Source organism: Haliotis rubra, unplaced genomic scaffold (assembly GCF_003918875.1).
Source record: "Haliotis rubra isolate DU_JTF1 unplaced genomic scaffold, ASM391887v1 Scf1008, whole genome shotgun sequence".
Taxonomy (NCBI): Eukaryota; Metazoa; Mollusca; class Gastropoda; order Lepetellida; family Haliotidae; genus Haliotis; species Haliotis rubra.
In genome coordinates, this window is record NW_025764902.1 from 249995 (window position 1) to 262407 (window position 12413).

General features: G+C 41.7%; 1 protein-coding gene across 1 annotated transcript; it reads left to right on the forward strand.

Moving 5' to 3' along the window:
- The first annotated feature begins 653 nt into the window (after positions 1-653).
- LOC124268081 lies at positions 654-8698 on the forward strand. Its single transcript, XM_046703103.1, has 3 exons — positions 654-762; positions 7646-7821; positions 8306-8698. The coding sequence occupies exons 1-3, from the start codon at positions 666-668 to the stop codon at positions 8393-8395; spliced, it is 363 nt and encodes a 120-aa protein (XP_046559059.1). The 5' UTR covers positions 654-665; the 3' UTR covers positions 8396-8698.
- Positions 8699-12413: the final 3715 nt, after the last annotated feature.

The window sequence follows — 12413 nt, forward strand, 5'->3', positions numbered from 1 at the left end:
TATTACACAAACGGACTTTGTTACTTGTTTATTGTGGTGCATGTGTTTGTCACGATGAAGACTTTACCAGGAAGTACTTTGTCATCAACCCTCTTGTCTACTTAATGCAGACCACAATGGCGGCACCAGAACAAGTACTCCGGCAGCTTGAAAGACTGCAACAAAAAAGATTTAATAATCGAACCTGCCACTATTGATGCCAAGCAGTGCACCTCATTGTCAGACGTCCGTTCATTAAGTGAAACTTATTAAAACATAAAACATATCTTTGCAGATTGTTATGGCAAGGACGTTTCTCCTCAATGATAATCACGCAATAACTGAATCAGTGATCGGTTTGTGAACAGAGCCATGTAACTTATTTAAAACGTAACCCAGCGTGTGGTCAATACTTACGTCATACCATCGATTAATACAGACTATCTAACTACGCGGACTTATTCCCAGAATCAAGAAGCAAGGGCATGGCTGTGTGGGAAGTTGTTCATCTAGTTCTCGCCATCACCATGACTTACAGTTTAGGTTCACAGTCATGTGGCATTCTGACATTTAACCATCATGGAAGTTTGGATGGACAAATGTTCAATGACACCTTCATCGCTGAACGCAGTGTTCCTGACAAACCTGCATGCTTGTGGTGGTGTCTTCGTAATCTGCAGTGCAACATGGTACTGCACAATCCAGCGTCTCAACGTTGCCGGTCGTACTATTCATCCGTCATCACTGGGGGTGAACAAGAGGCAGGCTGGCAGTATTATACAGGTAACGAATGCTGTATGTCGTTCTGGTGGTATTCACATAGTAATACATGGTCTGTGTTTGTTTGTTCAGTTGTACCCATCCCTAATCCTGCTATACAAATAGCACATAACTGAATCTGGACCACACAAGTTAGTTACTGACATGAGGTGTATCGGTCTTTGCAGTTAGGATATTTTGTTAGGATGATTGACATGGTATTCACTCATATTCTCCTAGAAAGTTAGGATCTTTGTTTGTTTTGACACCCGGCTCAGGAATATTCTGGCAACGTGATGTCAATCTGTAGATATTTGACCACACAATCCAGTGATTGACATTATCAGCATCGGACAACGCAGTTAGGGATACTGTTGTTAATCAACGTGTACTGGATATTTCAATAGAAATATACCACCTGAAATTTCACATGTTACAGATTCACTGGACCTTACAGAAGTCAAAGGGGTTATGTTATTTATTGTTCTTGTTTATTTAAATATTTATTACTTTTGCATCAAATGTTGCTTTTACAAACCAAAGGCACAGAGATCTGAAAAATTGTTGGATTTTTAGAGGAAATTCACGTTTGTTTCAAGCCTAATAACGTCCCTTCATAATATTGTAATGAAGATATTATTGCCACAATATGCGTTGTTTTCCTTTTCGTAGAATCTATTGCATTAAATAACCGATGTGTTGTAAAACAAATGTATTTCCCGATCGTCTGAACAGTCTGAATTTTAAATTATCTCACTGGATTTTCCGGCACGTCGATCACTGGATTATCTGGTTTGTTTACCTGTGCATGGCAGGTGTACTGATGTGTAGCGTCAGGCAAAATATGTTTCCAGTTTTAGGCAAATTTTTGTGAATGGCGGGCGGTACCAGGAGACAAGGGCATGCCGTATCCTTTCGCCAATAGCTGGTCTCAACGACCGATTTTCAGTGCTCTATCTATATACTTTTTTACTGCTTTTATTTCCTTTACACCACACGGGTGTGTAAGACTGGGTGTTCCTTTGGACGTTTTATATTTATAACATGTTATATATGCATGGGACAAACGCACCTGGCCTCAACACAAATACAGAATAAATGGTTTGGTTTGTTGCTAATATGTCTGTGTCGCTATATGATTGAAATAATGCCTATGCCACTTTACATGTCAGCTAACTGTTATATCAGTTCAACATTTCAAACGATTTGTGTGTCACCTTGTCAGTACAAAACTTATTCCTCCATCTTCAGTTAGAGCCCATATATTTATAACATGTGGTATATGCAGGTGGCAAAAACAGGAAATAAGGCCCTAACATGTGAGGGTTGCTATATGCTTGAGTGAGTGAGTGAGTGAGTATGGTTTTACGCCACTTTTAGCAGTATTCCCGCAATATTAAGGTGGGGGGACTCCAGAAATAGGCTTCGCGCATTGTACCCATGTGGGAAATTCTTCCGCCTTACGAGCGGACCCTTACCCATTAGGCTACGCCACCGCCCCAATATGCTTGAAATGAAGGTTACATTTTAACTCACTATTTTTTCAGTCCAACTTTTCAAAAAAATACGCAGAGAAGTTGCTCTGAGTGTCATTTTGGAAGTCTAATTATCTCCTGTCACGGCCACTTCTCAATGGGGCTATTTTTCATAAGAACTACTAAAGTTGAGGGCCTGAAAGTTACACTTAGTAACTGGTAACGATCTAAATGAGTTCGAAAATTAGTGTCTCAAATTAGATATGTCCTGATTTCCATCTCCTCCAACTTAGTCTACACTGCACGGACAGGTGTTCTCAAAACTACTAAAGTTACGCAGATTTCCTCACGCCTGTTCGAAAATTGGTGTTAATGTTATGCTCAGATTCTCAGAATTAAAACCACTAGATACATTTTGAAAATGCTGTAAAGTAAGCATAACATTATCATTTGGGATTATTGACGGAGGTGCCATTCTGGCGGTTAAATAATTTTGAAGGTATTGTCCTATGGGAGGGGCCAGAAGTCCATCCTTGATCAACGAAATTGCTAACATCAGAAGAGATGGTGTAGATCCAGCTGAGGTCCATACAGAAAGTCACCACGCACCCTAGTAGTGTAGCGGACATACTTTAAACCCAGTCATCATTAAGGCTGACACCTTGCTGTTATCAGTTGATCATTCAAGTTTGTTTTGCGCTTTACACAGTGCCTGTACGGAAATCAATTACGTACAGAAAGACCCGCAATACTGATGTTGACAAATTCCACAATGATGTGAGAAGGTATCTGGAGAGTAAACCAAACCTTGGTGTAACATCCTCATTTGAGGGTAGTGCTGACGAGAGTCAACCAATCCTTGGTGTAACATCCTCATGTGAAGGTAGAGCTGACGAGAGAGCAGTAGCATACCACGAAGCAATGAGGGAAATTCTGGACTTACATGCTCCTGTAAGAACTGCTAATATCATCATGTAGCCTAAATTAGCCAGGATTAACAAGGACATACGAGTATTGACAGCAAAGCATGAACGAGGACGAGCTGAGAGGACCTGGCGGAATACCAAACTTGTGGTCCACAGACAAGCTTCCTACATGCTCGCAGTAATGTTAAGGTACCCATCGAGAAATCCTAACTTTCTGTCATAAAGGACAACATCAGTGAGAACAGACACAACTCCAAACAGCATTTTTCGATCGTGAAGAAGTTAGCAGAAGTCAGGGAAGCCTGTTCTGGAAGGTGTAATTCATATTCCAACCTGCATGCTAATCGCTTGGTTGTTTTGTTTCCAGAGAATGTGCGGAAACTTCAAACCAACAGTCTCATCAGGACAATCTGTCAGACGACACAGAGTTCAGTGGTACCACCCTTTAGGGGTTCATTCCTGTCAGTGAACTGGATGTGACCAGCATAGTTCGGACAGCACCCTGTAAATCCTGCTCTCTTGGCCCAGTTCCAGCGTGGCTATTATGTCACTGCATGCATGTTCAGTCATCAGATGCTCCCTGGACACTCGCATGGTGCCATAATGCTTCAAGAGGGATTGGTCATTTTTGACTCAGTAGACAACATCTTGACATCCGGTACACGTTTGGGATTAAAGGAACAGCTCTGGCATGACTTGAGCCATATCTTGATGAGAGGTCCATGTCCGTCCTAGTTGCTGGTGTCACATTAGACAACAAGGAATTGAAGTGCGGGGTTCCACAGGGGTCGGTTTTTGGCCCCTCTCCTTCTCAATCTACACAAAACCTCTAGGTGGCATTATTCGACAGTACTCACTCCAGTTCCATAGCTATGCTGATGACAAACTCCTGTACATTGACATTAAATATCAGGAAAAGAATTTCACAGCTAGAGGAACGTGTTTGCAAAATTCATAATTGGATGTCATCAAACGTTCATAAACTCACTAGTGACAAAACTGAACTCTCATGATCGGGACGCCCCACGAACGTAATAAACTGAAAGACACACGCTCTCGGTTGGATTATCTTCCGCAGCACCTTCCACATCTGGCAGGAAGCTGGGTGTTCAAATGGACAGGTGTATGTGCAGCAAGACTCAAGTTCTAAAGAATCACAGAACCACAAACTTCAAACTTTGTGCCATCTGAAAAATTAGAAGATACCTGTATGTTGATACCACCAAAACTCTTGTGCATGTATATATCACATCCTATCTGGAATACTGCTCTCCTGTTAGGATCTGGAGCCATCACACATCTACAAGGAGTCCAGAACAAAGTATTCAGAGTCATTACCCGTACCAGACAGCATGGGCATATCACACCTATCCTGAAACATCTTCGCTGGCTCCCAATCCAGAAACGTGTATTCTTCACAATTCTGACCCTCACCTACTCTGTTCTTCACTGTGAGACAGCCCCGACCTACTCTGCTCTTCACTGTGAGATAGCCCCGATCTACTCTGCTCTTCACTGTGAGACAGCACCGACCTACTCTGCTCTTCACTGTGAGACAGCCCCGACCTACTCCGCTCTTCACTGTGAGACAGCCCCGACCTACTCTGCTCTTCACTGTGAGACAGCCCCGACCTACTCTGCTCTTCACTGTGAGACAGCCCCGACCTTCTCTGCTCTTCACCGTGAGACAGCCCCGACCTTCTCTGCTCTTCACTGTGAGACAGCCCCGACCTTCTCTGCTCTTCCCTGTCAGACAGCCCCGACCTACTCTGCTCTTCCCTGTCAGACAGCCCCGACCTACTCTGCTCTTCCCTGTCAGACAGCGCCGACCTACTCTGCTCTTCACTGTGAGACAGCCCCGACCTGCTCTGCTCTTCACTGTGAGACAGCCCCGACCTACTCTGCTCTTCCCTGTCAGACAGCGCCGACCTACTCTGCTCTTCACTGTGAGACAGCCCCGACCTACTCTGCTCTTCACTGTGAGACAGCCCCGACCTACTCTGCTCTTCACTGTGAGACAGCCCCGACCTACTCTGCTCTTCACTGTGAGACAGCCCCGACCTACTCTGCTCTTCACTGTGAGACAGCCCCGACCTACTCTGCTCTTCACTGTGAGACAGCCCCGACCTACTCCGCTCTTCACTGTGAGACAGCCCCGACCTACTCTGCTCTTCACTGTGAGACAGCCTCGACCTACTCTGCTCTTCACTGTGAGACAGCCCCAACCTACTCCGCTCTTCACTGTGAGACAGCCCCGACCTACTCTGCTCTTCACTGTGAGACAGCCCCGACCTACTCTGCTCTTCACTGTGAGACAGCCCCGACCTACTCCGCTCTTCACTGTGAGACAGCCCCGACCTACTCTGCTCTTCACTGTGAGACAGCCTCGACCTACTCTGCTCTTCACTGTGAGACAGCCCCAACCTACTCTGCTCTTCACTGTGGGACAGTCCCGACCTACTTGAAGGAACTCCTCACTCCTTCTATTCCACCACGAAACCGCCGGTCCCCAGTACAGTCACAGCTCCCTGTCCCAGTCATTAGATCTCAGCTCGCTGGTCATGCCTTCTCTGTGGCAGACCCAGCACTGTTGAATAGTGTCCCTTTTGAAGGCAGATCTGCAAACTCAACTGACTTTTTCCGCCAATCCATGAAAACATTTTCTCCAAGACATTTTAACTTCTGTGATGATTCATGTTAGTATTTATGTAATGCACTGCTGAGCAGCTTTCAGTTTGATATCAGGTGCTACAGAAATGCATTATTTTTATCAGTAGTAGTATGGTGATCTACCTTCAGTTGTTGGCAATCTATTGTCATCAAAAGTTAAAATGTTTAATTACTAGTTTCAAATTTATATCTGTGATAATCTAGTTGTTTTACTGTCCATCGTTTGCATTATTTTAAAATGTACTTTCAATTACTATCAATCAAACTTGATTTAGTCACGATATGACTGAAATGCTACCGATGTGTTCTAAAATCACTCACTCACGCACGCACTCACTTGCTGAACGTACATAATATTTGGTTGCGTCTGTTTTAATATCTGCCAGTATAACGTACACTCCTTGTTTAAGAACGTGTTGGCATGAATCTGCATTGATCTGCAGTCAGGTGGTTTCAGTCTGGTTTCTGGCGTCTGTAGCCTGGCGTTAATTAAGAAGACTTCATCTCTTATATAGGATGATGTACTAGAGTTTTTACCATGTTTGTGCTATTAAGCGTCAGACATATTGTCGTCTAAAGCGTGGAAAACCATTGCATGAACCAGTCAGAATAGCCCCCTCAGCATTCCACTCTCTGTTCACAATACATGAGATAATAATTAATCCAAACCACTCGGTATAATAAATGGACCATTACAAATTGGATATGCATGCATGTTTATTGCAACAATAAGTCTACACAATGTGTTGATGAGATCGTTAAGATGTTTGGTACCTTCTGAGCTTCGTAAAAAGGTTACAATCTACATCGATTCTGTCTGTAGATGCGTTTATTTCAGAACTGCCAAGAACTAGTTAAGATCAATATACGGCTAACAACATTCAAAACAGAACACTTGTAGAAGAAACTGACGACAGTGTGGACAGTGTTTTTGTCGATCCGTGCATTTTGTGCATAAAGGTGTATAACAAACCACAGTTATAACGAACCACAGTTATAACGAACAACAGTTATAACGAACCACGGTTATAACGAACTGAAACTAGTGCTCCCTCTGAGTTCGTCACAAGCGTAGTGTATCCTATTATTCATTTGCCACATTACATCTACAATTTATTAGAATCCTAAAAATAACTGAAAATGGGGAACTCGCTGGGAAACAAGCAACAAAGAAATGTGGGATAATTAGCAATTGTATTTTCAACGTATCTAAGTTTACAAATCATACTACTAAGAACTACTACAAAATAGAGAGGAAGCTCCAATTTTAATAAGAGTTCAAATGCACAGGCAGTATTCTATAACAGCAGATATAAAGACAAGCTGTTAGTGGTTGCTAGGAACCCTGGGCGAAAAGTGATGTTCGTGTAATTTGAGATGTAACCGGAGATGAGGCGGGAGCTGGCTCCCCTTGTATATACAGCAAAGTTCTGTATTCTGGCATTTTCTACAGACCTTGGAATTTCCACACCAGGCTTGTCTTTAATCCTAAATCAGAGACCATATAATATACTATATATATGGTCTCTGCCTAAATATAGTAACCAGCACAGCAATGTCCTGCGATGAATATTAACAGAAACAATGTAATACAAATACAACACCGTTCTTCAGTGCCACATTCAAGATGTTACCACTTCATGGACGTGAGTCACTGTACAAAAGGGCATTGATTGCTGAGGATATATCTGCCCAATATCCAACAGGTACAGCTTATGTAACAGCAGAAAAACAAAGACTGAATAACTGTTTCAGCATGGTATCCTGTATTGACAGGTCGGAATTGTCAACAAGTAGTTCATGATGAGACTGATGTAGAATCTGTGTTGTGTTTAGTTGCCTGCAGCGACTTCCGGATCCTGAATGCACTCTCGGTGATGAGGAACGAGACCCACGAGGATGTCACCTGCTCCAACGGATTCTCCTATCTACCGACCACGTCAGGCAAATGTTTCCATGACAACGTACCCTTAGATATAGGACGGTGCATGCAGACCCTCTGGATTGACCCGGTACAGTGACATGTGTCTGGAAACTTAACACATTTATGTCCACGTCCTCCAACACATACATCACTTCATGTTTTTCATGTTAACTTACTGTAAATACAATGATGGCCGATAAGAACTGTACCGTAATTATAAATCAATCTAGTTTTACAAAGACCCAAAAGATACGATGATATACGTGTCATAAGGGTTTACTTTACTTCGTCAGGATAAAGCACTGAAAGAAAAGCATACATATTGCTACAGTTCTGCATAACATTTTACACGCCTGTCTTGTTGTTCTATAACACACACCTGCTCACTGTCTTCTTTACAACAGGTGCGAGTATTCAGGACGTCTCTCCCTGCTCCCCTGTCTTGTTGTTATATAACACACACCTGCTCACTGTCTTCTTTACAACAGGTGCGAGTATTCAGGACGTCTCTCCCTGCTTCCCTGTCTAGTTGTTATATAACACACACCTGCTCACTGTCTTCTTTACAACAGGTGCGAGTATTCAGGACGCCTCTCCCTGCTCCCCTGGCCAGTGGTGCGGAGATTATCGTGGAGGCAGCCGCAGGTGGGGTCAGCTTGTAGGTATATCGCTGAAACGAAACTTACTCAACATGTAGGTGTTTGTGAAGTTCACAATCATCAGCATTTTGATTGATGTGTTGTTTAATGCATGTGGAACTTTCGGGGCCTGTGAGTAATGATGCGTTTAGAAATTGATATGATTTGATGAGAAGACAGACACAGGTCTGAATTATGTATGATTAACACCGGAAAATGTCTACCATTTAAAGTCAGGTTGTTAGTAATAGAGAAGGGGTGTATGGGCAATGATCCATAGCCAGGCACGAAATATTTGGACTTTAGCAACTCATGCTTGTCGAGCAACTTGGTTGATGATTGTTATCGTGTCACAAATACACGACTGATGCTCATGATGATCACTGGATACAAACTGATAACCAGCTAATACCTCATCTAAGAGGAATACAAATAACAGACAACGTTTGTGTCGTCGTGTTATATCTGGTGAATACAATCATCTTATCTTCAGCCCTACAATATATCTGTACGCAAGAGTAATGTGGTGTTTGTTCTGACTGCTCGCTGGTCGCCCTATACCGTCATCTACAATACTGCTGAGGGGTCATGGGGAGCTGAAGTGAGGTCTTCCAACCCCGTGCTCACACCACACGTGACGTCAGTCCTCTACATCAAGTTGACAGAGACTCAGTTCCTGGTAGGTCCTGGCAGGATGTGTGCAAATAAACACGTGCAAATGAGGTCTGCTGCAGCATCCATTTAGATGTTTATTCAGTGAGGAATATTCAATATCGACTGTCTCTGCAAAAGTATACCGAGTCATGACTATCCTCAGAAACCAATTCCGTTTGGTGTAACGGGGAAAATACATGTGAGCATTATATGAATGGATCACTGAAATCAGTGTTGACACCAGTTGTTCGTGAAAAGGTTAAGCCTGTCCCGCCCTACCATTAGCACCCGCTATTTACACTATATTCCTGAATATATAAACATTTAGCCTGACGCTGCACAGCAATACCACAATACTGTAAATAACCCAAAAGATGGATGAACCGGAAAATGCAGTCAGATAATCTATAATTACGACTACGGTGTAAAGTATAGAAATTCTGACGTTTATGAAAAAAATTGTTTGGAAAATACATTTGTTTTACAACATATCGACCTTCAGTTTTTGTGTTTCGGACGAAATATTTCTTTTGCAGGTGACTCAGCATTCTTATATATGTTACTGAATGTAAAACGGAACTCGGGGACTTCAGGGAACCTGCAGAAATATCGACCGAGTCGACTTATCAACAATATTATAGTGGTGGGCACTCTGAACCTTTATCATGAACCACTACGTTATCTGAGCGGTATATGACAGATTAGGTTGGGTGGCTGAGGCTTGAAAATATGGAATTGTTCAACGGCCCTGTTAAAATAGTTTGTGTGCTGAGTGACTAAGAAAGCTTTTACGCCGCTCTTAGTAATATTCAAGCAACAGCATTGGATACCAAAAATGGGCTTCACATATTGTACCCACGAACAAAATGGATCTTCAGTGTGAAGAGCGAAGGCTCTAACCACTGCGCTACCAAACCTTTCTTTTTTGATGCTGAGAAAATATCAAAGATGTAGCAGGTGTTCGATTATATATATACATTGTATTTGGCCCTAATGTACAGTTGACGGGTCACTTTAATGAAACTGAATTGGTTCGTGTCTAGTTCAGATATCCGACGATGACGAAAGTCTGTTCGAAGTTCCGAGAAGGTTCCCTCTGCAAGAGGCCGTAACACTTCAAGATGACTTCACTGTCATAAAACGAGTGCAGATCAAATATCCATAACTTGAAAATGCACACAAAAAATGTTATTCTCCGCATAATTGATAACTTTACATTTATAAATTTCGACAGTTTGTTTTTCTGTTTAATCAAACATATATACAATTATATTAGACAGCAGTAAACAGTGTGAATGCTTTAATTTCTGGAATGGCTGTCGCGTAGCCCCGACCTCAATCCCATCGAACACATCTGGGAAGAGCTAGCTCGACGTGTTCGTCAGCAAATGAATATCACCACAGACATCTTCAACGTCACGTCTTCCTCGGGATGTGTTTACTAAGATCCATGAGAAGACGTTGTGTGGCTGTAAGAGACGCTAGAGGAGGCCACAACCCTTACTGAAGACCCCAATCGAATGGTTCTCCACGCTGTGAACTTCCTTTTGGAGGGTACCTTGACATCATGAACGTTCTAAGATCCACGAGGAGACGTTGTGAGGCTGTAAGAGACGCCAGAGGAGGCCACAACCCATACTGAAGACCCCAATCGAATGGTTCTCCACGCTGTGAACGGGTACCTTGACATCCTGAACCTTGTCGTTGTTAAAGAGTTTCAGGGAGACATGTATTTTGTTGTCCTTTGATGTCAACATGTTCTATGCACAGCATACAACTAAAATTATTGTGTTAAATCTAATATTAAAAACCTAGTCCAATAAATGCCGAGTGTCAATTTTTCAGTTTTGCTCAGTAATCTTGATCTTGATGAATTTGACATCATCAAACATGTAGATTAAATATCAAGAATAAAAAAATGCATATGTAATAAAAACTTTGTTTGATACTAATACATTCAAGAAAAACATTGATTAAGCCTATAGAATCGAAATTAATTTGTCAGTTTTTACAGACATGCTAGAAATTGATTTTGTCTCGATCAAAAGTCATCAGTCAAAAAAAATATATTTATGTATGATTTAGTTTTAAAATGGAAACTCTCCTCCCCCCACCTCACCCTGCAAATAACTTCACCGACATAAAACGAGTTAATAAAAATATATATGATAACCTACATTCGGGAAGAAATATTGGTCAAACTTAAAAACATCGGAACGGATTACACGTTTATCAAAATATCTGCCATGTTAGAAAGTGATAGATTTCGTTTAATAAATCGTCCTTAATCGAAAGATCAATTTCTGATATTTGCTACATTTCCGAAAACATTAATTTAGATTAAACATAGAAGTAAACCAAATACAAAATTGATGAACGTATATTTTATGTACTGTTAGCCCTTAACAAACATCCCCTTAAAAGAAACAAGTACTGCGTGAGTTAAAACTTAAAGTCACACTGGGTTTATTTCAGCCAGATTGTATCTATAAAATCGACACAGTGATAGGAAACGAAAGGAAGATATGAATATGTGTCAAATAGTAGCTTTCCCAGCTCATTTCACACAATGCCTACAGTTGTTGGCGGTTTTGGGCAAATTTAGCCAGGTGTTAAAAGAACATTTGTTCTTTGATTAAAAACTCGTGAAGCCCGATTATGGTGTCCCCCGCCGTAATATAGCTGGAATATGTCTAAAACCCTCACTCACTCCCTCACACGATTTAAAACGTAGTAAGAATTGGAAGCAACTGAAAAAATACTGAAGCGCTATATTTTTAGAATGGTACAAGAGGATCACACACAGTTGTTTCAAATGGCTACCATAGACATTGGCATGGAAGTTGATACACGACAGATTTCACCCGATAGTCTCTACAAGGTGCTCAGAGAATTCTGATTGTATAAACTGTCCGCCAGTTCCTCAGGTTTGCTCCCAAGTATCATTATAAGATTGAAATACACCCATCTGAATCACATAGAGTAACTTTATTGGCATATTTCTCTATCTAAATGTTGCATGTAGACTGGGTTTTATTCCTGCATTTTCATATTCTTGCATTTCAACAGCTTAGCCGATCTTTGCAAACATGGAACTCTCTCGTGGCATGACTGAACTGCATCACATTTGGCGAACACGTTTTGTGCAAATACATTGTAAGTACAAAGTATGTATGTATATTCCAGCAAAATCAGGTTACATGGATACCAACCGAAGGTGGATGTAGACATAGATGGAATATTGGTTACAGGTATTAGTATTAACACAATAAGCCTCAAAAGCAGGCTCAGATTGGGATTGATGAAGCTTCCCTCTTAAAGATAGTAATTAATACTGCAAAGTTGTGGCACAACATGCTAAATTAGTGCACACATAAGTCGTGAAATG

Coding starts and splice junctions, on each gene's coding strand:
- LOC124268081 (XM_046703103.1), top strand. CDS start 666: ATGGTACTGCACAATCCAGCGTCTCAACGTTGCCGGTCGTACTATTCA. Junction 763..7,645: donor AGGCTGGCAGTATTATACAG/GTAACGAATGCT, acceptor TGTTGTGTTTAG/TTGCCTGCAGCGACTTCCGG. Junction 7,822..8,305: donor AGACCCTCTGGATTGACCCG/GTACAGTGACAT, acceptor TCTTTACAACAG/GTGCGAGTATTCAGGACGCC.